At 43.0% G+C, this 27,343-nt stretch overlaps 1 protein-coding gene across 1 annotated transcript; it reads right to left on the bottom strand.

Moving 5' to 3' along the window:
* Window positions 1-11,148: 11,148 nt before the first annotated feature.
* On the bottom strand, window positions 11,149-22,411 carry SPIC (Spi-C transcription factor). Its single transcript, XM_049782942.1, has 4 exons — window positions 22,324-22,411; window positions 20,654-20,766; window positions 16,215-16,323; window positions 11,149-11,597 (listed from the first exon to the last, which is right to left on the bottom strand). Exons 1-4 carry the CDS (start codon window positions 22,409-22,411, stop codon window positions 11,149-11,151), a joined length of 759 nt encoding a protein of 252 aa, XP_049638899.1.
* Between the last annotated feature and the right edge of the window lie 4,932 nt (window positions 22,412-27,343).

Below are 27,343 nucleotides of genomic sequence, written 5' to 3'. Positions count from 1 at the left end.
TTTTTTGGTTTTTAGGGCCACACCCATTTGATGCTCAAGGGTTACTCCTGGCTAAGCGCTCAAAAATTGCCCCTGGCTTGGGGGGACCATATGGGACACTGGGGGATCAAACCATGGTCCTTCCTTGGCTAGCGCTTGCAAGGCAGACACCTTACCTCTAGCACCACCTTGCCGACCCCAGGAGTTGTGTAAGGTAGTGAACAGGGTGGAAGGGGGAAGAGGGATAATATATAACAGAGACTATATACAGTATAAGTATGGATTATTTACAATACAGACTAAACAAACATAGAGGAGTCCACCACATACACATTCACACCCATTTATAGACAGACATTAGAGATCTATTCATAGGTTGTAGTTGGAGGCCTGCACATGGGAGTGGTAAGGTCTTCCTATTTCTAGGCACTTCATCAATGGCTGGGATGAACTTTGCTAAGTAAAGCTTTCAGGATTAGATAGTATATGGAACTTTTTTTTTTGGAGGGGCCACACCCAGTAATGCTCAGGGGTTACTCCTGGCTATGTGCTCAGAAGTTGCTCCTGGCTTGGGGGACCATATGGGACACCGGGGGATCGAACCTCGGTCCGTCCAAGGCTAGCGCAGGCAAGGCAGGCACCTTACCTTTAGCGCCACCGCCCGGCCCCAGTACATGGAACATTTTAGGATAACCATAATTTTTATGTCTAGAGTAGTAAGCCATATGGTAGTGAGCACTATAAGAAATCTACCCTATGTATTATCATCCACCATGTCTTATGCATAGAGGTTCCTTTTCCTGGAAGGAAATTAACAGTGTGAGCATTTAATAGAAAGTAGCTTGAGTTAAAAAAAAAAAGGGGGGGGAGTGGGGCCAGAGAGATAACATGGAGGTAAAGCTTTGCCTTGCATGCAGAAGGATGGTGGTTCAAATCCTGGCATTCCATATGGTTCCCCGAGCCTGCCAAGAGCGATTTCTGAGCATAGAACCAGGAGTAACCCCTAAGCACTGCTGAATGTGACCCAAAAACCACAAAAAAAGATAATAATAATAATTTGCAAAAACATATCAATGAATGGGATCTGTAACAAAAGTCTATGGTGTGCTGTTGCCTATTTCAGTGGTCTCTATGGTCATAAGTTTTAAATCTTAATAGTAGACATAATCAAAAGGAAATGGATAATTGGAGTATTTTGTCAAGACATTGTCATATTACACACTGTATTTGCAGTATATGATAGAGCACTGAATTGCAAAGTTAAGAGTGTCCAATCTATATCTCCAAGAACCTCTGTGGGCAAAGAAGTTGAAGAGTTATTTTATACATAGTAAAACTAAGACACTAAAACATACTGATAGTGAGCATTGCAGTGGGAGTCCCTGGCTTCCAATCATATTCTGCACCTGATTTTGGGGATAAAAATATTAGACATTAGGGACCGGAGAGATAGCATGGAGGTAAGGCATTTGCCTTGCATGCAGAAGGACGGTGGTTCGAATCCCGGCATCCCATATTGTCCCCCGAGCCTGCCAGGAGCGATTTCTGAGCATAGAGCCAGGAAAACCCCTGAGCGCTGCCGAGTGTGACTCAAAAACAAAAGAGTTACCAGAACAGGGTGGAGTAAGAACAAGTCTTTGATGAATAATTCTCAATTGGGAATCCAAAAGCCCAGGAAAGGGGCCAGAGAGATAGCACAGTGGTAGGGTGTTTGCCTTGCATGTGGCTGACCAGGGAAAGACAAGATTCAATTCCCACCTCCCATGTGGTCCCCCAGCCTGCCAGGGGTGCAGAGCCATGAGTAATCCCTGAGTATTGCCAGGTATGATCCAAAAACCAATCAATCAAACAATCAATAAAGTTTAAAAGTTTAAAATTTAAAAAAAAAGCCCAGAAAAGCCTGTCCAAGGATCACATCCTAGAATAAGAGCTGATCTTAGATCTGTTGCAGTACTGTGCATCCTCAGAACAAGCTCTGGCCACCAGAAACTACTTCTTGGCTGAAATAGAATCCACATCACTTTCCCTCTGTGATTGCAACTAAATTGAACTTAATCCCAGTGAAATGAAAGTTCCCAACCAGGACATAACGCACACTTCTGGAACTAAGGAAAACACAAAGCCTCCTCATAGAATTTTCAGTGCCTTTGGTTAGATTTGGCTATTAAAATGTAAGTTAAAAATTTGAGTTGAGGGGCCGGGCGGTGGCGCTCGAGGTAAGGTGCCTGCCTTACCTGCGCTAGCCTAGGAGACGGACCGCGGTTCGATCCCCCGGCGTCCCATATGGTCCCCCAAGCCAGGAGCGACTTCTGAGCGCATAGCCAGGAGTAACCCCTGAGCGTCACCGGGTGTGGCCCAAAAACCCAAAAAAAAAAAATTTGAGTTGAGGGCCCGGAGAGATAGCATAGCGGTGTTTGCCTTGGAAGCAGTTGATCCAGGACCAAAGGTGGTTGGTTAGAATCCCGGTATCCCATATGGTCCCCCGTGCCTGCCAGGAGCTATTTCTGAGCAGACAGCCAGGAGTAACCCCTGAGCAATGCCGGATGTGGCCCCAAAAAAACAAACAAAAAAAATTTGAGTTGAGGGGCTGGCGTGGTGGCGCTAGAAGATATCTGCCTGCCAGCTCTAGCCTAGGACGGACCACGGTTCGATCCCCCGGCATCCCATATGGTCCCCCAAGCCAGGAGCGACTTCTGAGCTCATAGCCAGGAGAAACCCCTGAGCATCACAGGGTGTGGCCCAAAAAACCATAAAAAAAAAAATTTAAGGGGCCGGGAAGGTGGCGCTAGAGGTAAGGTGTCTGCCTTGCAAGCGCTAGCTTAGGACTGACCTCGGTTCGATCCCCCGGCGCCCCATATGGTACCCCCAAGACAGGGGTGATTTCTGAGCACATAGCCAGGAGTAACCCGTGAGCGTCAAACGGGTGTGGCCCAAAAACCAAAAAAAAAAAAAAAATTTGAGTTAAGGGGCTGGAGAAATAGCACTGAGGTAGGACGTTGCCTCACATGCAGAAGGACGGTGGTTCGAATCCCGGCATCTTATATGGTCTCCCGAGCCTGCCAGGAGCGATTTCTGAGCATAGAGCCAGGAGAATCCCTGAGTACTGCTGGGTGTGACCCAAACACCAATAAAAAATTTTTTTCTTTAGTTGTTATTTGGAGAATTTGGATTGAAGCAGTATTGAAACTGCTTTTATAGAAAGGTAAGGAAAGTTGTTCAGACTTAAATTCCTGTGGCCACACATCTAAGAACAAAGAATGATTTTGGAGATTAGCCAGGTGGGGCTCAGGTCTTTAAATCGAAAACAATTCTGTGCTTATCCTCATTACTGCAGTTAAAATTTTAATGGACTTGTCATTTTGTTGGCTGCCCAGCATCTGAACTCCTTCCAGTGTTTGGGGAATTTATGACCTTTTGAGTGTTGGTAAGAGCAGGAACTGTATCCCAGTATATTCTCTGGAGAGTTCTGGAGAATCACTTTCCTAGCTTTCTGTGCATGCAATTATGAGCACATGATGTACAGTCAACCTCTACTTGGTGCTGTTCAGCATCTGAACTTGGTGCTGTTCAGAAGCTGGGGTGGCAGACTACAAGTCAGGGTCTTCAGTATCAGTAGGCACTCATTAGCGTACATGGAAGACAGCATGATCGAATACATTTATACGTTAGTATCTTGTCCTCACTTGGACATGGTTTGGAGCTGATCTCTTCTTAGTTCTCTCAGAAATTCCATTAGGGGCGATTTTTGGGGGGGGGAGTAACACCTGGTGGTGCTCAGAGGTTACACCTGGCTCTGCATTCAGGGATCACTCTTGAATGATCTTGGAGGTATCATAGGACAATATGAGGTGACAGGTATCAAACCTAGATCAGCCTCATGCAAGGCAAGTGCCCTACAGCCTGTATTATGGCTTTAGTCCGGCCCTAAAAAATTATTTCACTTGGAGCAGAGCGATATAATACAGTGGATTAGGGGCTTGCCTGGAAGTTTCTGACTTCAGATCACCTCTGCTAAGAGTGATCTCTGAGAACTGAGATAAGAGGAAGTCTTGAGCACTACCAGATGTGACCCCAGCCCCCCAGGCAAAACTTGAAAAGAAATTTTCAAAGTAAAAACTTTTTAGTGTATCCATTAGTATTGAGTTCACATAGCTGCAAAGTTCGCTGCTTCAAAACACAAATCCAGAGTTGGGATCTCAGACTTCAAACTTTAAAACTAAACTTACCATAGTTCAATGTGTTGCTAAGGACTAAGAAAATACTTCATTTGAATTCCCATTTTATTTTTTTATTAATAATTTTTATTTTGACCAAAGTTAATTACAAATCATTCACAATAGTATTCAAATTCAAAAGTGATATTGAATCAAGGGCATTCCCACCACCAATGTTGTCCTCCCTCCACCCCTGTTCCCAGCATGCATCCCATATCGACCCTCCTATGCTCCCCCACCCCACCCTGGGCTGCTAGTATAAGTGGTCCCTTCTGTGTCTAGCCTGTTGTAGATTGGATATCGATTCTGTTGTAGTTGGCTTTAGATTTGGTGTTTTGAATTCCCATTTTAGGCAGAGAAAAATAAACAGGAAGCCTATACCTCTGGAGATGAATATGGCTCAAAAATAAAACAGAGAAATTTAAAGACTTAAGTGCACAACCTTAATTAAAAACAATTTATTGGGGCCGGGCGGTGGCGCTAAAGGTAAGGTGTCTGCCTTGCCTGCGCTAGCCTTGGACGGACCGCGGTTCGATCCCCCGGTGTCCCATATGGTCCCCCAAGCCAGGAGCAACTTCTGAGCACATAGCCAAGAGTAACCCCTGAGCATTACTGGGTGTGGCCCAAAAATCAAAGAACAAAAAAAAAAACAATTTATTGCTAAAGTATAATTAGCTATTGTGTAAATAGTACTCAAAGATTTGCTCAACACAGCAGTACAACAAACATTTGATGTGTAAAATTGCAGTACAGGTAAAATGCATCAAACACTTCACTTTGTTGTTGTTGTTATAGTTTGTTTTGGGGCCATACCCGGTGATGTTCAGGGGTTACTCCTGGCTCTGTGCTCAGAAATAGCTCCTGGCTCGGGGACTGACTATATGGGACACAGGGGATCGAACCCAGGTCCATCCTGGGTTGGCAGCATGCAAGGCAAATGCCCTACTGCAGCACTATCACTCCAGCCCACATTTCACTTTATTACCTTTTGTATGTACCTTTGCAGTTACTTGTACCATAAAATGAGGGCTTCTTGAAGAATACATTTATAAGAGTTCTACAGGCTGGAAAGTTCAAGGTGTCTATTCTCTGGCTCATGGACAGTTGTAGCTCCTCAGGTAGTGAAGGGGCAAAGGAGAATTCTGCTACTAGTGGGGGTTCGGTCCCATTCAGGAATGATTCTCCCCTGGCCTGAATAGCTCCCCTGTCAACTCCAAATACCATCACTATGGGAATCAGATTTCAACTTACATATTTATAATAACACATTCCGTCTCTATTGTAAGTTATTGAGGGTATGCCAAGTTTTTAAATTTTCTAGATAGGCATTGGAGAGATTGTATTGTGCTTTCTTCCTCAATAAAAAATACAAACGGGGGGGGGGGCGCTAAAGGTAAGGTGCCTGCCTTGCCTGCGCTAGCCTTGGACGAACCGCGGTTCGATCCCCCGGTGTCCCATATGGTCCCCCAAGCCAGGAGCAACTTCTGAGCACATAGCCAGGAGTAACCCCTGAGCATTACCGGGTGTGGCCCAAAAATCAAAAAAAAAATACAAACGTTCAAAAGACACATAAACAAGTGCTTCATCAATTATCAAAAGAGATGCAAATCATCTTATACCACACAGACTGAAAAGAACAGCCAGTGCTTCACAGATGTGGAGAGAAAGGGACTCTCACTCACTGCCAGTAGGAATGTCAATTGATACAGCCTTTTGGAAAACAATTAGACATTTCTCAAAAAAACTAGAAATTAAACTTTCATGACCTAATTCTGGAACATACCCCAGTTGCCCAAAACCATAATGCAGAAAAACCCTCTGCACTCCTGTATTTACTGCAGCACTATTCACAATAGCCAAAATCTGGAAATAACCTAAGAACAGATGACTGAATAAATAAACAGTGGTACTTCTACCCAGTGGAATACTACACAGCTGTTAGGAAAATTGAAGTTATGAAATTTGTTTTTTTTTAATTTATTTAAACACCTTAATTACATACATGATTGTGTTTGGGTTTCAGTCATGTATATGGATATGGGGAGTATTATGCTGAAGAAAATTGAGTCAGAGGGAAAAGAATAGACAGAATGATTGCAATCATTTGTAGGGGGAAAAGGTAGTATGGTAATAATAATACCCCATGACTATAGACATAGGCCAGGAGGACCAGACCCTGATAGGAAGCTTGCAACAGGAATATGGAGCTCAGTTAAGGCAAAGAAGGGACCACTATGTCAAAGATATTTGGAAATGATCACTCTGAACAAGAATTGGGTGCTAAAAGGAGGTAAAGTAGCAAAGTAATATGTATGAATGATACTTCTTCAGTAACAGTATTGTAAACCACAGTGCCCAAAAATAAAAAAGGAAAAGAGATAAAAAAAAAAAAGCATGACAGATGTGAGAAAGATGGGAGTAAAACTGGGGACACTGGCAGTAGGAAATGAACATTGGTGAAGGGATGGGTGTTGCTTGACTTAAACTAAATCCTAAAGAGCTTTGTAACTGTGTATCTCATGTGATTAAATTAAAATTTTTCTTTAAAGGAAATATATCTTTGTATATTCATACAAAAATACAGCTTTGGCCTTGTTTTTATAAGACTCTGGTTTGAATCCCTGATACCATATGTGGTCCCTAATCACCAGGGTCACTTTATAGGACTGAATCAGGAATAGTCCCTAAGGATCTCACTTTTACCTATCAGGGTAAAAAAAAATCTGGGGAAGGAAAATTATTGGGACACAAAAAGTGGAGGGAGAGGGCCGGAGCAATCACGTAGGGAATTTGTTTTGCATGTGGCAGATCCAAGATGGACCAGGGTTCGATCCCCAGCGTCTCGTATGGTCCCCCAAGCCAGAAGCTATTTCTGAGCACACAGCCAGGAGTAACCCACCAGGTGTGGCCCAAAAACAAACAAAAAAAGTGGAGGGATGGTGAATTCTGTGAATCTCAGTGGGCAGGTTGCAAGAGCTTTTGCTAGCCAAGTGCCTGTCACCTTGCCTAAAAATAGCTCGTCGTTTAGGATTGCACTCTTGATATGTGATAATATTAGTGACATTTGTATGGACCTGGCTAGCAGGAAGAAACAAAAGATTGCTCCTAATTTCTTGTAAAAGGTGGAGAATAATGGGGCCGGAGAGATAGCATGGAGGTAAGGCGTTTGCCTTTCATGCAGAAGGTCATCGGTTCGAATCCCGGCGTCCCATATGGTCCCCTGTGCCTGCCAGGAGCAATTTCTGAGCATGGAGCCAGGAGTAACCCCTGAGCACTGCCGGGTGTGACCCAAAAGCCACACACACACAAAAAAAAAAAGTGGAGAATAAGCCATAATTTCAAATTAGTTTGCCTACACACTTGTTCTCTCTGGGTGAATTTGCTTATACTATCCTCTGTCAAAGCTTTTCTTCTTTTTGGGGAGGAGGGTGGGTTTTAGGACTATAATCTGTGGTGCTTATACTGACCCTACACTTAGGTATTGGAGCCGGGGAGATAGCACGGAGGCAGGGCGTTTGCCTCGCAGGCAGAAGGTTGGTGGTTCGGATCCCAGCATCCCATATGATCCCCCATGCCTGCCAGGAGTGAATTCTGAGCATAGAGTCAGGAGAACCCCTGAGAGCCGCTGGATGTGGCCCAAAAACCAAAAAGAAAAAAAAATTATAAAAAAAAAGGGGGGGCCGGTGAGGTGGCGCTAGAGGTAAGGTGTCTGCCTTGCAAGTGCTAGCCAAGGAAGGACCACAGTTCAATCCCCCGGCGTCCCATATGGTCCCCCCAAGCCAGGGGCAATTTCTGAGTGCTTAGCCAGGAGTAACCCCTGAGCATCAAAAGGGTGTGGCCCGAAAAACCAAAAAACAAAAAAAAAAAAAGAAGGAATTAATCCTAGCAGTGCTACATAAACCATAAAAAATGTCTGAGAGATTGAACCTGGGTAGGCTACATACAAAGCAAATGCCCTGCTGCTCCACTATCTTTCTGGCCCCAAAGCTTCTTTTTTTACCCCTATAACTATTCCAGTCTGGTGTAGAACAAAGCAAGATGGAAGATGGATAGAGCAAAGCAAGATGAAAGATCATGTTCTAAAGTTGGGACACAACAATAGAAGGAGGAAAAAGCACCTCCCTGTGGCTAGATATCAGGAAAACAGAGTATGTTAATTTGAGTCTACCCTAAGCAATGGAGAAACTCAAGTAAATGGCTTATGGAGGCATATCAAATATAACTGCACAATCATTGCACTCCTACCTTTTAGTATAAAAGTTTCATTGTAGCCTTTAAGAAAGCTACATATAATTGATTATACCCCACTCTCTTTGGGTAAAACTAAACTGACATAAAATTATGCAATGTGGGGCTGGAGCTATAGCACAGTGGGTAGGGCATTTGCCTTTTACATGGCCAACCACGGTTCAATTCCTGGTCCCCAGAGCCTGCCCTAAGTAATTTGAGTGCAATCAGGAGAAGCCCCTGAAGGCAGCCAGGTATGGCCCAAAAGACAAATGCAATGAATATTAAGGAGAGATCAAACTTGGAGCTTCCCCCTCTTAAACCAATTGGTAAAAAATTATATTCAATAAAAAACTTACTTATTAAGTTTCCTGGGCCACACTGTTGTGCTCAGTGCTCGGGGCTTAGTCCTGAACTTCTGATAGGACTTGAGGGATCTTATGGGGTGCTGATGATCAAACCCAGGTTGGCTGCATGCAAGCCAAATATCCTACCCACTGAACTATCTCTCTAGCATCATAACTAGCTCTTTTCAGAAGCAAAATGATTCTGTGGCTCTGACTTTTTTTTGTTTGTTTTTGCAGGACATAAAGTGCTTAGGAGACAACTAGGTGCTGGAAATCAAACGCAGGCCTCTTGTCTATAAAGCATGTGATCCAACCTGCTGATCCTACTCTGTAGTCAGAATCCACCTTAACAGAAGAGTTTTGTAAAACAATATGGGCATTCTTTAAACAACTAGAAATTGAGCTTCTATATGATCCAGTAAAAAACCTCCTGAAAATAGAATTTTGAAACCCAAAAATACATGTAAAAAAGGCATCTTAACTCCTCTGTTAATTGTAACACTATTCATAATAGCCAGAATATGGAAACAACCCAAGTGCTTAAGAACAGATAAGTGGATAAAAAAAACTATGGTACATCTACACAGTGGAGTACTACACAGCTGTTAGGAAAAATAAAGTCATGAAATTTGCTTATACAGGGTTGGAGTGATAACATAGTAAGTCATTTGCCTTGCATGCAGCCTACTGGGATGGACCCAGGTTCGATCCCCAGGATCCCATACCATCCCCAGAGCCTGCAAGGAGTGATTTCTGACTGCAGAGCCAGAGTATCCCCAGAGCACCACTGGGTATGGCCCAAAAAACAAAACAAAACAAAAAAAAAAAGAGAAATTTTTTATACATGGATAGTTATGGAAAGTATCAAAGTAAAATAAGTCAGAAGGAGAGACAGACATAGAAATATAATACTCACTTACAGAAGACTTTATATATGTATGTATATGTACATATATATGTAAATATATAATAGGATGAGCATAGACAATAGAAGTGGAAATGAGGGTAAGTGTAGTCAACACAGAGAAAGGGCCACTATGACAATGATAGTTAGAAATGATCGGTCTGGACAAGAACTGGGCACTGAAAGGAGATAAAGTGATAGATCACCTTTTCATTAAAAGTATTGCAAACCATAGCGCCTAAAAAGGAAAAGATAGAGAGAGAAAAAGTGTTTGACATAGAGGCAGAGTAGGAGGGGGAACAAAGGAAAACTAGGAAAGTTTGTGGCAGGAAGTATACACTGGTGAAGGAATGGATGTTGGAACATTGTATGACAAACTCAACTACCAACATCAGTTTTTTTTTTAATTTTGGATCACACCCATCAATGCTCAGGGGTTACTCCTGGCTGAGGGATCACTCCTGGTAGTATTCAGGGGACTATATGGGATGCTGGGGGTTGAATCTGGATCACTGTACTATCATTCTGGTCATCAACAACTTTGTAACTCTGGCTCATGGTGAACTGATTTAAAAAATTAAAAGATTGAGAGAGAGGAGAGAGGGAGAGAGGGAGAGGGAGAAATAGGGACAGAGAGGGGGCAAGGGAGAAATAAAGACAGAGAGAGACAAAAAGAATGGACAGAAAGTGTCTTCCAAGAACCTTGCTTCCTTCCCCATCCAGACTGGTACCACCACCAGTGTTTGGAAGACACTGCCTTGGACCACTGGTTTGTCCATGCTGATGGTTCCAAACCACGTTTTTTGTAATACAGAGAAAATATAGGTACAAGATTGATTAAATACAGTCACTGAAGCCTTGGGGTGGATTTTAGCATAAAGAATATTACATGTCATCATTGTTTTGTCCCCAAAAGTTAGGTATCATACATATGCTACAGAATAACATTTCTTGTCAATATGACATTAAAGTAATGTTTAAATCAACATATAAAATTATCTCTTCTGGGGAGTTTCCCAAAACCTTCCTTAGGGTACAAATTTTCTTTACTATTGGACCTTTTCTCTCCTCTCTCTCTTCTCTCTCTCTCTCTCTCTCTCTCTCTCTCTCTCTACCTTTCTCTCTCTACCTTTCTCTCTCTCTCTCTTGTACATACTCCTTAGAATTATCACCCTCTCTTAAAAGAGACTATTTTACTAAACTTTAAAAACTTTTTTGAAAAAATAAAAATATCTCTACTAAGCATTGTTAATCTATAAGAAAGCAGCATTTCAACAATAGTGCAGGCAAGGATGTACAGTCTGCCCTTTAAAATGGGATTAGATCATTTTAAAGGTTTTCTCTGGCAGGATTTTTCTCCAACATATAGATTATATGCCATTCAAAAGATCAAGAATAAAGTTAGTTGTTTTTTTCCTCTAATGTTTGCTTTAAAGAGAAACTCATAAAATGTGTGGAGATTTCTAATCCTGGAAAATCAGGACATATAAGAATACACCTGGCAATTGGGATGATTTAGCTCATGATAACTGGCAGGTACATAATTATAATTTCCATTCCAGGGGTGTAAAGTGACATACTCTTGGTCAGATTGGACATACTGTGAGTAGAATAACTCCTTTTCCAGAAAGTATGTGGGAGATAGTCTGTGGAGAATGGCTTCGCTGAACTGGTATGTTAGCTTTCTTCGGATTTTGGTAATTTCCCCTGTTCTTCCATAATTCCTTAGGGCTCTGGCCATTTTCTGGTATGTCATGGTTTTTCGGTTGCCTTTTCTTTTCCCCCACAACTGGGCCAGCTTTTCTTTGTTTTTGGACACAAACTGAAAGATGCCTTTGGCTTTATCTACCCATTGGATACAAGACTCCATCTCAGGATTATTCAGGGACTCATGCAAATATTCAAACAGGCGGAGCTTCTTGCGGCCTGCAAGAGAGAAAAGGAAGATCACCTTCTACCATGACTGGACAAAAAGGACATCTTCAGTGGGGGCTGCTTTAGGGATGATGCCTTCTTGGAGGCTTCTCTTCCTCCTAGACCCTCTCTCCTCTAAATCACAGCTGTGGCATCCCCTCTGGGGACTGCTCAAGTATCTCTGGCCTTGAAGCTTCAGCTGGACCTTTCTCTGGAAGAAGTTATCAGAACATTCTGTCCTTTGTGGGAAGAGAAAAGAATGAATTTTGTTTTGATTTGTTTTGTTTTTGGTTTAAGAGTCAAACCCAGCAGTGCTCAGTTTCCTCTTGGTTCTGTGGTCCAGGATCAATCCTGATGGGGGCTCAGGGGACCATCTGGGGGTCTGGAAATCAAACTAGAGACAGCTTTATGCAAGGCATGCAGTGCCTTCCCTACTGTACTCTCTCTGTCTCTGTCCTTTTGTCTCTGTCTGTCTCTGTCTGTCTCTCTTTTAGCCACTGAAAACTTTGTGCCACTGAAAACTTCCTATGTGGTCTACTAAGTTTTGTTTTTGTTTGGGAGTCACACTTGGCCGTGTTCAAAGGCAACCCCCAGATCTGTGCTTTGGGGCTTGCTCATAGCTGTGCTCAGGTAACATATGGTGCCAAGGACCAATTCTGGAACTCCTGCATGCAAACCCTGCATTCACTGATCACTTTAGTCCTGTGCTAAACCTTTGTAAGAAAAGGGCAGGGCCAGAGAGAGAGTACAGCAGGTAAGATGCTCGCCTGCTCACTACCAATGTGGACTTGATCCCTGGCAACCCCCAAGCCCACCAGGGGTGATTCCCCAGTGCAAAGCCAGGAATAAGCCCTGAACAATGCCAAGTGTGGCCCCAAAACTAAAAACAAAGGGAGGGAAGGCACAGTCAGCTGAGTTCAGGACATACACTGTCTCTATGCTTAGGTTTCACTCCTAGTGGTGCTCAAAGGCCAAATGTAGTGCCCAGGATCTAAAAGGTTTGCATCATGTTCAAGACAAGCATCTTACTCCCTGTGCTAGTTCTCTGGCCAAACCTTACATGCTTTTGTAAGGATTCTTGTTTGTGTATGTGGCACCACAAGGACTCTCCCATTAGAGATCTACCACTGAAATACATAGTTAGCCCAAATATACTAAACTTTCTACAAAACTGAGTAAAATGTATTGCTGCTAAAGTTAGTGTTTCTAATGAGAATTCCCCAAGATCTAGGGCAGTGCTTCTCGGTTATTTTCTGTCATGCCCTCCTAGGAAGAAGAAAACGTTTTTCACGCCCCCCACGTGACTGTAAATAGTATCTTTATTAAAACAACTTTAACCTACAAAACAAAAATATATAAAATAATTTGAGCTGAATCTTTAATCAGAGGTGATGTCTGGATTAATGGCTATAATGAGCACATTTTTCAATGCATAGCTTTCAAAGTGGGGTTTGAAGCGGGACACAGCAACTCTCAGCTCCAGAGACATACAGAGACATAAACACGGGGCTTAGCTTGTTGTGGCAGTGTTTGCCGAAACACATCCTCCTTTAAGGACCCCAGGGAGCGCACCCCACTATTTGAGAAGCACTGATCTAGGGAGATAGATCAGAGATCTAAAGCATATGCTTCACTGAAATTCAATTCAAAGCATTATATGGTCCCCCAATAACCAACAGGATCTATCCCTGATCACTGTGTCAGAACTAGACCTGAAAACTGTCATGTATGGCAGAGTCCCTGATGTCATTTCTGGGAAGGAAATCATTGGAAGGGCTTTATTCAATGCAAAACAAGAAGCAAATATAAGTAAAACCATAACCAATAAATCAGAAAATCTGCATCATTACTTAATAAATAAAGAAAAAGGGCCAGAAAAATAGTAAGAGGTAAGACCCATTTTGAACACTGTATTCTAGTTTGAGTTGTTGGCAGCACATATGATCCTCTGAGTGTGTCCTGGCATCACTCCTGAGCAAAACTAAAGTAGAAAAGGGAAGGGTAGGGGTGAGGAGAAAGAGGAAAAGGAAGGAAGGAAGGAAGGAAGGAAGGAAGGAAGGAAGGAAGGAAGGAAGGAAGGAAGGAAGGAAGGAAGGGAGGGAGGGAGGGAGGGAGGGAGGGAGGGAGGGAGGGAGGGAGGGAGGGAGGGAGGGAGCGAGGGAGGGAGGGAGGGAGGGAGGAAGGAAGGAAGGAAGGAAGGGAGGGAGGGAGGGAGGGAGGGAGCGAGGGAGGGAGGGAGGGAGGGAGGGAGGGAGGGAGGGAGGGAGGGAGGGAAGGAAAGGGCAAGGAAAGAAACAAAGAGCAAAATAATGGAAAGAAAGAGAAATATGGGGCTGGGCGGTGGCGCTAAAGGTAAGGTGCCTGCCTTGCCTGCGCTAGCCTTGGACGGACCGCGGTTTGATCCCCCGGTGTCCCATATGGTCCCCCAAGCCAGGAGCAACTTCTGAGCACATAGCCAGGAGTAACCCCTGAGCATTACCGGGTGTGGCGCAAAAATCAAAAAAAAAAAGAAAGAGAAATATGTTTAAAATATACACATGTGTATATCTATATTTATTTCTATCTTTATCTTTATCTCTATCTCTATCTCTTTCTCTATTTCTATCTCAAACAAACCCTGGCTGGATTCCCAGAACTATTTATAGCCCCTCCCAACCACCAGGGGTCATTCCTGAGCAGAAGCAGGGACAGGAAACATCTGGTTGTGAACAAACCACCCATTCCCCACCTTCCCAATAAATGGAAGGAAGGAAGGAAGGAAGGAAGGAAGGAAGGAAGGAAGGAAGGAAGGAAGGAAGGAAGGAAGGAAGGAAGGAAGGAAGGAAGGAAGGAAGGAAGGAAGGAAGGAAGGAAGGAAGGAAGGAAGGAAGGAAGGAAGGAAGGAAGGAAGGAAGGAAGGAAGGAAGGAAGGAAGGAAGGAAAAGAAAAAGTACTGGAATGATTCCTAAGTACAGAACCAATATTGACCCCTGAGTGAGTGTTGTTGGGTATGGCTCAAAAACTTATAAAGAAAAAGGAAATCAAAGTTATCTTCAGCTATTTTGAATGTTCATAAACCATGCCAGAGGGTGCTGTGATGTCTTCCCTAACAGTAAATAAAAGGTCACTGTGTGTGTTTGCATAGTTTCAGAACATTGCCCTAAATGTCAGAATAACTCGGTAGGTACGTCTGGAGGAGGTCTGTGATTTCGTTTGTTTGGAAGGTACCAAACTGTTTTGACCTAACAAAGCAGCAAGGTGACAGCCCAGCTTTGAGACTTCTGAGTGGGCTTGAAAATGCCTTGCCTTGCCAGATCCATCAGTAGCTACATTCCACTTTACCCCAGAGAATAATAGATCTTGAACTGCTTTGAACGATTTCTGTGGAGTAGTCATCTTGCAACAGTTATTATCTCTTCAAAAACATCAAAGGCCTTCACAAAGATTATCTCTTATGTTGTATTCTCTGGAGTTTATAAATTCAGAAAGGGACTTACCAAAAATCATGAATTTCAGTTCCATCTTTAAACAACTCTCTGCCTTTCACCACTCATTGATGTGAGTACTTGCATCAGCTACAATGGATTCTTGGATTTTTCAAACTTTCTTTTCATTTTGAAAAATATATTCATATTCATATTTTTAAGAAATAACAATTTGGAGGCTGGAGCAACAATAGTACAGTGAGTAGGTCACTTGCCTTCCATGTGGCTGACCTAATTTCAATCCCCAGAATCCCCTCTGGCCCACTGAGCACTGCCAGAAGTGATTTCTGAATGCAGAGCCAGGAATAACCCCTGAGCACTAGTAGAAAGGAAGGAAGGAAGGAAGGAAGGAAGGAAGGGAGGGAGGGAGGGAGGGAGGGAGGGAGGGAGGGAGGGAGGGAGGAAGGAAGGAAGGAAGGAAGGAAGGAAGGAAGGAAGGAAGGAAGGAAGGAAGGAAGGAAGGAAGGAAGGAAGGAAGGAAGGAAGGAAGGAAGGAAGGAAGGAAGGAAGGAGCTCAGCGTTTTGCCTTGCATGCGTTAAGCTAGGACAGACAGCATTCCAGATAGTCCCCAGGATCGATAGCCAAGAGTAAACCCTGAGTGACACCGGGTTTGGCCCAGAAACCGAGAGAGAGAGAGAGAGAGAGAGAGAGACAGAGAGAAAGAGAGAGAGAGAGACAGAGAGAGACAGAGAGAGAGAGAGACAGAGAGAGAGAGACAGAGAGAGAGACAGAGAGAGAGAGAGACAGAGAGAGAGAGATAGAGAGACAGAGACAGAGATAGAGAGACAGAGACAGAGATAGAGAGACAGAGAGACAGAGACAGACAGAGACAGAGATAGAGAGAGACAGAGACAGAGACAGAGATAGAGAGACAGAGACACAGACAGACAGAGATAGAGAGACAGAGAGACAGAGACAGACAGAGACAGAGACAGACAGAGAGACAGAGAGACAGAGAGAGAGAAGAAAGGAAGAAAAAAGAAAAGGGTGATAAACGGGGCCAGAGAGATAGCATGATGGAGGTAGGGCATTTGCCTTGCATGCCTGCCAGGAGCGATTTCTGAGCATAGAGCCAGGAGCAACTCGAGAGCTGCCGGGTGTGACCCAAAAGCAAAACAAAAAACAAACAAACAAACAAACAAACAAAAACGGGGGGTGACAAACCTTTTCCTGCCTTTTGCTGGATAACAGCAGGTTGTGTCAACTGGTGTTCAGGGATGCTCTGCAGAGACTGAGGAACATTTCCATCAAGATAGAGGTCTGAGGTACTGTTCTGTAGAAATAAAGCAGCAAGATTTTGTGTGATCCTCAGTTGATAGATAAATCTGAGGACTAAATGTGCCCATTGTCTTCCTGAGGTCACTAACTGCAGTCTGTGCTATCTCCCAAGGCAGATTTAGCTGCAAACCACTTAGGGAGTGTTCCAGGGATGAGAGGAACTGGGGCTGGGTTTATGAGAATCTCTTTATCCTCCCTTCCCTGTGAGAAAAAAAAGGAGAGTTCTCCCTGAAAATACCCAATGAGAAAGATTTTAAAAAATTATTAAAGGACTATTATTATTACTATTAGTAGTAGTAGTAGTAAAGGACTAATTAAAATTTATAAGGACTAGAGGGTCCAGTGGGCAAAGTATATACACACAGCTGACCCAGGCTTGAACATGTTCCTCTAGTCCTACCAGGGACTAGTTCAAGCCCTGAGTACTGAGGCCCAAAAATCAAAAAATGAAAATATTTGATTATGTAGCCAGCAATCCACTGATTAAATTTTAAGTTATCAGTTATCCCTTTCCTCTTCCTTTCCCCTTCACCTCTCTGTCCTTTCCTCCTCCCTCCCTTTGTATTATCTCCTTTCCCCTACCCCTCTTCCCCTTCATCTCTCCTCCCTTCCTCTTTCCTTCCTTGTTCTCCTCTTCTTGACTCTCTCCTCCTTCCCCTCATATCATCTCTATCCTCAAGTCTCCCTCCTCCCCCCACCCTTCCCCTCTTCTCCTCCCTTCTCCAGTCCCCTCCAGTCCTATTTCACTCTCTCTTCTCCTGCCCTCTTCTCTATCTTTACCCCCTGCTTATCCCTTCTCCTTTCATCTCCTCTTCCCTCCTCTTCCCCTTTTCTCCCCCATATTCTCTCCTTCCTTTCTTCCCTTCCCCTCCTCTTCCCTATTCTCTCCCATCTCATCTTCTCTCTTCTTTACTCCCTCCTCCTACCCAACCCCTCCTTTCTTTTCCCCTCCTCTCTACCCTTCTATTCCTTCCCCAGGACACCCAAAAGTGCCAAGATTATCCTGGCAACTCCACTCCCTGTGATTGCCAGTCCCACCTTTTTCTGCCACATCACAGCCAGATGCATAAACACACAGTAAAGGGAGCAACCTCTAATGATCACAATAGCAGTGTCTCAGGGAGCACTACCAGTAGAATGCATGTAAATATCACTGCAAAAAATGTATCACCTTGCCCACAGCTGACCTAGGTTCAATCTCTGGCATCCCATATGGTACCTTGAGCTTGCCAGGAGTGATTCCTTAACTTGGAGCCAGGAATAACCCCTGAACACTGACAGATGTGACCCAAAAGTAACAACAGGGGCCAGAGAGATAGCACAGCTTGCCTTGCAAGCAGCCGACCCAGGACCTAAGGTGGTTGGTTTGAATCCCGGATTCCCATATGGTCTCCCATGCCTGCCAGGAGCTATTTCTGAGCAGATAGCCAGGAGTAACCCCTGAGCACCACCAGGTGTGGCCCAAAAACCAAAAGTAACAACAAAAACATGGAGTCAACAACAGTATAGTGGATAGGGTACTTGCTTTGTACTTGTCTGACCTGGGTTTAATTCCTAGTATCCAATTTATCCTCTGATCTCTGCAAGGAGTAAACCCTAAGCACCACTGGGTGATACCTTCTACACAAGCACACACACACACACACACACGAGTGCAATGCAGAAGTACATGTAGAAGCACCATAACAAAAAAAAAAAAGGAAACCACTAGTGTGTAGATGGTGAGCACCTCAGCCTAATGTGTGAGCAAGAGGATCAGGCACATATGCAACCCCCTGCCATCCTGACAACAGTAAAGGACAGTGGGGGAATGGGGATCATAATGCTGGTGAGTTATGATAGTACAGTGGGTAGGTGCTTGCCTTGCATATAGCCAACCTGAGTTGGATTCTTAGAATCCCATATGGTCCCCTGATACCACCAGGAGTAATCCTTGAACAGAGACAGGAGTGTTTACTCCTGGAGTACCTCTGGATGTGACCCAAAACAACAGCAACCACCATCACAAAACCTCTGGTGCTGGAGCAATAGTATAGCAAGTAAAACCCTTTCCTTGCATGCAGCCAACTTAGATTTAATCCCCAAGAACCCTGTATAATTCCCCAAGACCTGCCAACTGGTCCCTGCGCTCAGAACCTAGCTGAATGACCAAAGGAACAAAATGAAATATAAAATTTCTTTGAACTTGAATTATAAAGAAAAAAATGTACATAAAATGTACATGGAGAGAGACATGGTGGAATGAGATGAAAAATAAAATTTCCTTTTGGGGCCGGAGTGGCAGCGCAGTGGTAGTGCATTTGTCATGCACGCTGCTGACCTAGGATGAACTGCAGTTCAATCCCTCGATGTCTCATATGGTCCCCCAAGCCCTAGGAGCAATTTCTAAGCCCATAGCCAGGAGTAACCCCGGCAAGATGCTTCCTTCCATATGAAGGTCCTGGGTTTGATCCCAAGCACCACCAGGAGTGGTAAGTGCATTACTGAGTGCAAAGCCAGGAGTAACACTTGAGCACAGCGAGGTGTGGCCCCCCAAAAAAGCAATAACAAAAGCAAATTCCTATAGTGGTTAAGAGATAGTTGCACATTTGTTTTGCAATGCAGTCAACACTGGTAACAGTCCTTGACTATGTACTCCTTCAAGTACTTCCAGGCATTACTCCAGAGCCAAGACTAACCCCTGAGAACTGCTAGGAGTGGCCCCCAAATAAACAAACACATCTTTCCCTTTGTAATGCTCACTGTAGTATTAATGAATCAAGCCGGATGGGACTCAAATGCACATGCATGAGACCTCAGACCTGGGTGAGCCCTGGCTCTGCAAAAACATATTTGTTATTATAATAAATAAGTGGATGAAAAAGTAAACCATTGGCCCAATCCTTAAAATTAGTTGGGAAAGGAAATAGAGCAAGCTAATATGGTTTGGGACTGGAGAAATAGTACAAGGTTAAAGAGCTAGGTTTGCATATTACTAACCCAGTTTGTTTTTTGTTTAGTAGGAGGCTAGCCTGAGCAATAGTACAGTGGATAGGCACTTGTCTTGCATGCTGCTGATCTGGATTCGATCCCCAACACCCTATAGAGTTCTAAGCCCTCTAGGAATGATCCCTAAGCACACACAAAGCCAGGAGTAAGCCCTGTGCACCTCTGGGAGTGGCAAACAAAATAAAACAAATAAATCCAATTTGAATTTCCAGAACCACATAAGGTTCCCTGAGCACCATCATCCCTACGCCATCCCTAAGTGCAAAGCCAGAAAAACAAAAAACCTGACAAATAAATCAAAAGAAGAGAAAATGGAGCTGGAGTGATAGATAGCAAAGCAGTAGGGTGTTTGCCTTGCAAGTGGCTGAACTGGGATGAACCCGGGTTCAATCCCCGACATCTCATATGGTCCCTCAAGCCTGCCAGGAGCGATTTCTGAGCACAGAACCAGGAGTAGCTCCTGAGCACTACTGGGTGTGGCCCAAAACAAAAAGAAATAAAATAAAATAAAGAGGAAGAAGAGAAAAGAGATTGGTCTTGGGCCAGAGAGATAGCACAGCGGTAGGGCATTTGCCTTGCAAGCTCTCCACCCAGGACTGACGGTGGTTCGAATCCTGGCATCCCATATGGTCCCTCTGTGCCTGCCAGGAGTGATTACTGAACGCATAGCCAGGAGTAACCTCTGAGAGTCAACGGGTGTGGCCCAAAAACAAAAACAAAAACAAAAACAAAAAAAGAAATTGGTCTTGCATATGGCCAAGCCTGCTTTAATCTCCAGCACTACATATGGTTCTCTTGAGCAGAGCTGAGGTAGCCTTTGAACATTGCTAAGTGCAGCCAACCCACCCCCTGCTCCAAATAATAAAAAATGGAATTTTAGGACCAGGAATGTTATGTTCAACCATTGAGTACTTCCTTAGTTGTGTGATATTCTGAATTTGATCTCTATACCATAAAAATAGTAGCAGCAGCAGCCAGGATTTTAGGAAAAGTCAGTAAAGGGATAGTTTGAACCTTTGCACTTTAGCTTTTGGGGGAAGTCAGAACATATTTTAAACTGAATGAAAAATGGAGCAATAGTAATACAAGATAGCTGAAAGGCACCCTTTAAAGCCTTTAAGCAGGATGAAGAGCAGCTTTCTCTTTAACAGTGCTGTGAAAGATGCCTCTTGGACCCTCAGCTTCACAATGCCATGGCACAGCCTGCCAGGAACGTGCATGCTGGGCCTCCACAGGCTAGCACCAAGTGGACATAGAATGTGGACAGGTGCACACACCTGCTCTTTGCCTGTTATTGAGGGAAGGCCTCTTGGAAAAGGAAACATGATGCAACTCACAAGAACTGTTCTCCAGTTATGAAGAGGTTCCTCTGCTGACATCATGGGATAGAAGCTGGGATTTCCTCGAATGTATGAACAGTGATTAAATAGAGCCAGATAATTTTTGTAATCTAAGAAAAGAAAGAAACTGGTTTACATTTGCGTGTCTTTTAATGTTTATTTGCATCTATATTTGATTGTTCTCTTGTGTGTTTTCTTTCTTCTTTCTTTCTTCCTTTCTTTCTTTTTCTTTCCTTTCTTTCTCTTTCTTTCCTTTCTTTTTCTTTTTTCCTTTCTTTCCCCTTCCTTCTTCCTTCCTTCCTTCCTTCCTTCCTTCCTTCCTTCCTTCCTTCCTTCCTTCCTTCCTTCCTTCCTTCCTTCCTTCCTTCCTTCCTTCCTTCCTTTCTTTCTTTTCTTTTTTCTTTTGTGGTTTTTGGGTCACACCCGGCAGCGCTCAGGAGTTACTCCTGGCTCTATGCTCAGAAATCGCCCCTGACGGGCACGGGGGACCATATGGGATGCCAGGATTCGAACCAACGTCCTTCTGTATTAAAGGCAAATGCCTTACCTCCATTCTATCTCTCTGGCCCCTCTCTTGTGTTTTCTTATCATTTTGTATTTCCCTAGGAAGTTGTTTGCTAGACTGGTGTGAAAATACTAAATATGTGCTTTTTAAAAGCTGAAATCCCCTTATAGGGGCCAATGAGCTACTATAGAGGGTAGAGTCCTTGTCTTGCACACTGCTGACTGGGGTTTGATCCCAGGTTTCCCATATGGTCCCCCGAACACTGCTAGAAATAATTCCTGAGTACAGGGCCATGAGTAACCTCCCCCCACCCCCCCAAAAAACAGCCTGGGGCCAGAAAGATAGCACAGCCATAGGGCACTTGCCTTGCAAGAGGCCAACCGAGACGAGGCCAACCCAGCCAGACCCAAGTTTGATTCCCGGCATCCCCGAGCCTCCCAGAAGCAATTTCTGAGCAAAGAGCCAGTAGTAACCCCAGAGCATCGCCAGGTGTTTGCCCAAAAACCAAAACCAAAAAGCAAAAACAAAAAACCCCACAAATCAAAGTGGTGGCGCAAGCTGTAGGTTGTCTGCCTTGTACACACTAAGCTAGGATGGACTGTGGTTCTATCCCCTGGCATCCCATGTGGTCTCCCAAGCCAGGAGTGATTTCTGAGTACATAGCCAGGAGTAACCTCTGAGTGTCACTGGGTATGGTTCAAAAAACAAACAAACAAACAAAAAAAAAAAAACCAAAAAAACCCCACAAACCAATAAATAAATATGTCAATCAGCTATGCATTAATCATATCTTTTTTATGCTAATGGGGACTCTGATTATCTGGGTAACTTGCATTTTCATATGGGAAACTCTATATATATAGTTAAACTAGGAGCACTAGAATTAACTCTAGAAGGTCCTAAAATGAAAGCACAACAGGCTGAGCACATGCACTACTTTCAGGAGGCTCAAGATGGATGCCCAGGACCATATGGTCCCTTTGTAATTTGGAACACAAACCTGGGAATACCCACCAGCAGTACTGGATGTAGTCCAACCAACCAAACCAACTAACCAACCAATTCTAGACGCACTGTGTGTAAATGGTTTTCTTTGCCTTGACCCATTACATTGACACATCACATTTGATGAGCCTATGGGACAGGAGACTAAAATCTTTACCTGGGGAGCACTGAAGATCTCCAGTTGAATGTTGTCTCAGTACTTCAAAAGCATCTTCAAATGCTTGACCAAACTTGTCTTGATCCATACTGGCCTATGAAGACAGTGGCATAGACAAGCTATGAAAGTGCCAGTTGGGGACTTCTTTAGATGGAAATGGAAAAAGTTTTCTCTACCAAGGCTCAATGGCACTGGCTAAGTCTCAGAGTGTGGCAAGAAGCTGGTGAGGTGCAACGAGAATGTGCAGCCAGATCCTGCCCTTCATCCACTAGATGCCAGTGCATGCTCACAGGAGTGGCACCAAATCTTGGTGGAGACCAAATACCCAGAGAAACACAAGTGCCAATGTTTAAGAGCAGTCCATGTTTCTAAGCACTGCTTGAAATAATTCCTGAGTACAGGGCCATGAGTAACCCCCTGAGCACTGTATGATACCAAAATCCAGTGATTTAATCACTGTATGATCCCAAAATTCAGCCCACCTGGATGGGAACAAGTTTCCTGTCGATACTGCTGTAAACTAACAGGAGTTTTCAACCTAACAAGAGATCCAGGTATAAAAAGGCTGAACCCCACTGCATTAGAGCACAGCACCCATTCTATAGTATCATTATTAACTTATTTTTGTTTTTGAATGGAGTGTTTGGGAGCCACACTCAAAGATGCTCAGGACACTCCAGGCTTTGTGCTCAGAGATCACTCTGGGAACCATATGCTATGCAGGGTATATCTCCAACCAAGCACTTAAATGGTTTGTTTGGGGTTTCTTTGGGGTTTTTTTGGGACACACATGGCAGTGCTGAGAGATTACCTCTGGCTCTTCACTCAGGAATTAAGCCTGGAAAACTCAGGGGACTATACAGTGTGTAAGAAATCAAACCTAGAAAGAAAAAAATGAGAAAAAAAAAAGAAAGAAATCAAACCTGGCTTGGCCTAAGCACTTTATTTTTGTTTTGTTTTCAGGTCAGACCCAGCGATGCTCATGGGGAATTCCTGCCTCTATGCTCAGAAATAACTCCTGGTGGGCTCAGGGAACCATATAGGATGCCAGGGATCAAACCCAGGCCAGCCATTTGCCAAGGCAACTACCCTACCTAAAGTACTATCACTCTGGCTCCAGCATTTCATTTTTAAGTAACAATGATGAAGCTTCTTGCTAAAGTTGTATAAGAATTATTGGGACTCTTTTATAGTAGTATCATTTCAGTAGTATCCCAGGAAACCTGATGAGAAAGGTAGTAATATCTCCCAAGCTCAGTGAGCCTAACCAATAATACAGAAGGCTCAACTAGTACCAACCACAACCCACTAAATCTTTAGAAAATAACATTAGTAGCATAACATTTAGTAATGGAGAGATATAACAGTTATTTCAAATTGACCCTTGCTGATTTATGTTATTTTTTTTCTTTTTTCTTTTATTTTTTTTTTGGGGGGGTCACACCCAGCAGCGCTCAGGGGTTACTCCTGGCTCTATGCTCAGAAATCACTCCTAGCAGGCTCAGGGAACCATATGGGATGCCAGAATCGAACCACCATCCTTCTGCATGCAAGGCAAATGCCCTACCTCCATGCTATCTCTCCGGCCCTGATTTAAGTTAATTTTGTTGTTTTTCAGAGTTTTATTTGGGGAGTGCACACTCAGTGGCACTCAGGGATACTCCTGGCTCTGCACTCAGAAATTGCTACTGGCTGGCTCAGGGAACCACATGGAAAGCCAGGAATTGAGTCCAGGTTTGTCAAGTGCAAGGAAAACACCCTACCCACTGTGCTATTGCTCCAGCACCTGTTTTGATCATTCCATTTTTTTTTTTTTCTTCCGACTCCTTGATCATTCCATTTGCCTGTGATTTGTAATAAACAATATGAAGTTAATTCCCTTGTGCCTACAGGGGAACAGGTTATAGTGGTGTGTGGGAATTTGGGGACACTGGTAAAGGAAAGATCACATTGGTGGTGGGATTGGAGTTTGACGATTTAATGCCTGAAATGACTACATTATGAATAACTTGGTAAATCAGTTTTATAATAAAAATCAGGAAAATAAAACAAATTAGTGCAACCAGTTCAAAAAAATAATATTGGTGTCAAAGAAATAGTAGTACAGTGGGTAGTGGGTAGAGCATTTGTCTTGACCAGTCAGGAGTAAGCCTTTAGTACAATCAGCAGTTGTCCTCCCTCCTCCAAAAATTAATTAAAATATATCAAATTAATCAGTTAAGATAAAATTAATATAAAAATGAAGTATCCTCAGCAGGTAGGGAATTTTCTTAGCACACGGCTAGCCCGATATGGTCTCCTGAGCACTGCTGGATATGACCCAATAACTAAAATAACAATAATAATAATAATAATAATAATAATAATAATAATAAAGTGCTCTCAGGGATCCTCTGGTGGGTTTTTTTTTTTTTTTTTGGTTTTTGGGCCACACCCGGCGGTGCTCAGGGGTTACTCCTGGCTGTCTACTCAGAAATAGCTCCTGGCAGGCACGGGGGACCATATGGGACACCGGGATTCGAACCAACCACCTTAGGTTCTGGATCAGCTGATTGCAAGGCAAAAGCCGCTGTGCTCTCTCTGGGCCCCCTCTGGTGATTTTGAGGTAACTACATTGTGATCATAAATGTCAATAGCATTGTAAACACATTATTACCTTAAATATAATAAATTAAAAAGATAAATATATTTTAAAAGCTGAAAACAATTTTATTCATTTTAAAATCATACATTCAAGACCTATACTTTGGCTGAAGATATAGTATAACAAACAGGTAACTTGCCTTGCTGAAGCCCTCCAGGTTCTATATCCCATATCGTCTGTCCACCAAGCTCTGTCAGGTGATTTCTGAACGCAGAGCCAGGAATAAACCCTGAGAACCACCAGGTGTGGCCCCAAAACAAACAAACAAAAAGACCTACAATTTACCTTAGATAAATTAGATAAATTCTTATCTAATACAAATATGTTCAAAGTGGAGGAAGAATCAAAATATTGAAATATCAACTCACCATGCTTCATGAATAAATTGGCCAATTTCTGAAAAACAAAAACCCACATATTAAATAGAAAGCTAAATACAGCCTAATTTACCTGAGAATTAATACAATCTTACTAAATTGATTTTATCATATTATACATGAACCAAAAAAAAAAGAAAAGGGGCTGGAGAAATAGCATGGAGGTAAAGGTGTTTGCCTTGCATGCAGAAGGACTGTGGTTAGAATCCCGGCATCCCTTATGGTCCCAGAGCTTGCCAGGAGCGATTTCTAAGCAGAGAGCCAGAAGTAACCCCTGAGCGATGCCGGGTGTGACCAAAAAAAACAAAAAACAAAAAACAAAACAAAACAAAAAAACAAAAAAACAAAAAAAAAAAACACACCAAAAAACAAAAAAGAAAAGAAAAGAAAAAGAATTCTGAGAGGCTGGAGAGATATACAGCAGAGAAGTCATGGAGTCAACCTGAGTTCAATCCCCAGCATGCCATGCAATTGGGCAAATATAGAACCAGGAATTTTGACCCTCAAAACAAAAACAAAATTATCTGATGAATACATTCTTTTTATAAAATTTCCTACAGACATTTTGTTTAGCATTTCTTGTCCTTCCAGTTCCTGCTTTTTCATTATTACAAATTTTAATGTCAGGATTTTTATAGTATTAATTACCCAAAAGTGCTTAGCAAAGAGAATATAGAAACTACTCAAAAGTGGTTGGAATGATAGTATAACATGTATGGAGCTTGTCTTGCCCACAGCCGATCCAGGTTTGATTCTGGCACCACATATGGTCCCTTAAGCAGAAGAGTACACTTGCTCGTAGTGATCCCTGAGTGTAAAGTCAGAAGTATTTCAAAAGTCTTCTAGGTACTTAAAAATCATAAAAATCAAAATGTTTACTTTAGCATAGCTCTGTATTTGTATCAATTAAAATTAGGGGGCCAGAGAGATAATACAGCAGGTAAGGTCTTTACCTTACAAGTGTCTGACCAGAGTTACATCCCAGGGATCTTGGTCCCTCAAGCATTTCCAAGAGTGAACCCTGACGGGGCTGGAGGATAGCACAGCTGTTGGCCATTTGCCTTGCATTTGGACTGACCCAGGTTCCATCCCCAGCATCCCATATGGTCTCCAAGCTGCCAGGAGCAACTTCTGAGTGCATAGCCAGGAGTAACCTTTGAGTGTCTCTGGGTGTGGCCCAAAAACAAACAAACAAACAAACAAAAAAGAGTGACACCTGAGCAGAGCCAGGAGTAATTCCTGAGTGTAATTGGATGTGACCCAAAAATTAAAAAAAAAATTGGGAGAGACAGAAAATTTTAATTTTCAAATTACAAGGTAAAGAAATAGATAAAAGAGGCCCTTTCGGGGTTGGAGCAGTGACACTGGACTGTGGTTCAATCCCCTAGCATCCCATATGGTCCCCCAAGCCAGGAGCAATTTCTGAGTGCATAGCCAGGAGTAACCCCTGAGCATCAAAGGTGTGACCCAAAAACAACAACAAAAAATAGGCCCTTTTAATTTTCTTTTATTTTGAGATGCTGAGAATCGAGCCCAGAGCCTTATATATGCAAAGCAAATGCTCTATCACTGAGCTACACTGCAAGTCTCAAGTGAACTTTTTAGCAATGAAATTTGGGAGCATCATAATAGCTCAAGAATTTAGTGAGTCTTTTCTCACATAAATTTACATTTACAAATTTACATTACATAATTTATTTATTTTGGTTTTTGGGTCACACCCGGCAGTGCTCAGGGGTTACTCCTGACTCTGCTCAGAAATCACTCCTGGCATGCTTGGGGGACCATTATGGGATGCCGGGATTCGAACCGATGACCTTCTGCATGAAAGGCAAACACCTTACCTTCATGCTGTCTCTCCTACCCCACATTACATGATTTATATTACAAATAAAATATTAACTATAAAGCCTCATCTGTAAACTCTTAAAATCCTAAGAAACTTTATCCTTAATTTTATATGATCAATGTTCATATCTCTGTATGGAATACAGCTTTT

The sequence above is a fragment of the Suncus etruscus genome, chromosome 11 (assembly GCF_024139225.1).
Source record: "Suncus etruscus isolate mSunEtr1 chromosome 11, mSunEtr1.pri.cur, whole genome shotgun sequence".
Lineage (NCBI taxonomy): Eukaryota > Metazoa > Chordata > Mammalia > Eulipotyphla > Soricidae > Suncus > Suncus etruscus.
Note: the sequence above shows the minus strand (reverse complement) of the source record. Positions and strands in the feature narration are given on the sequence as shown.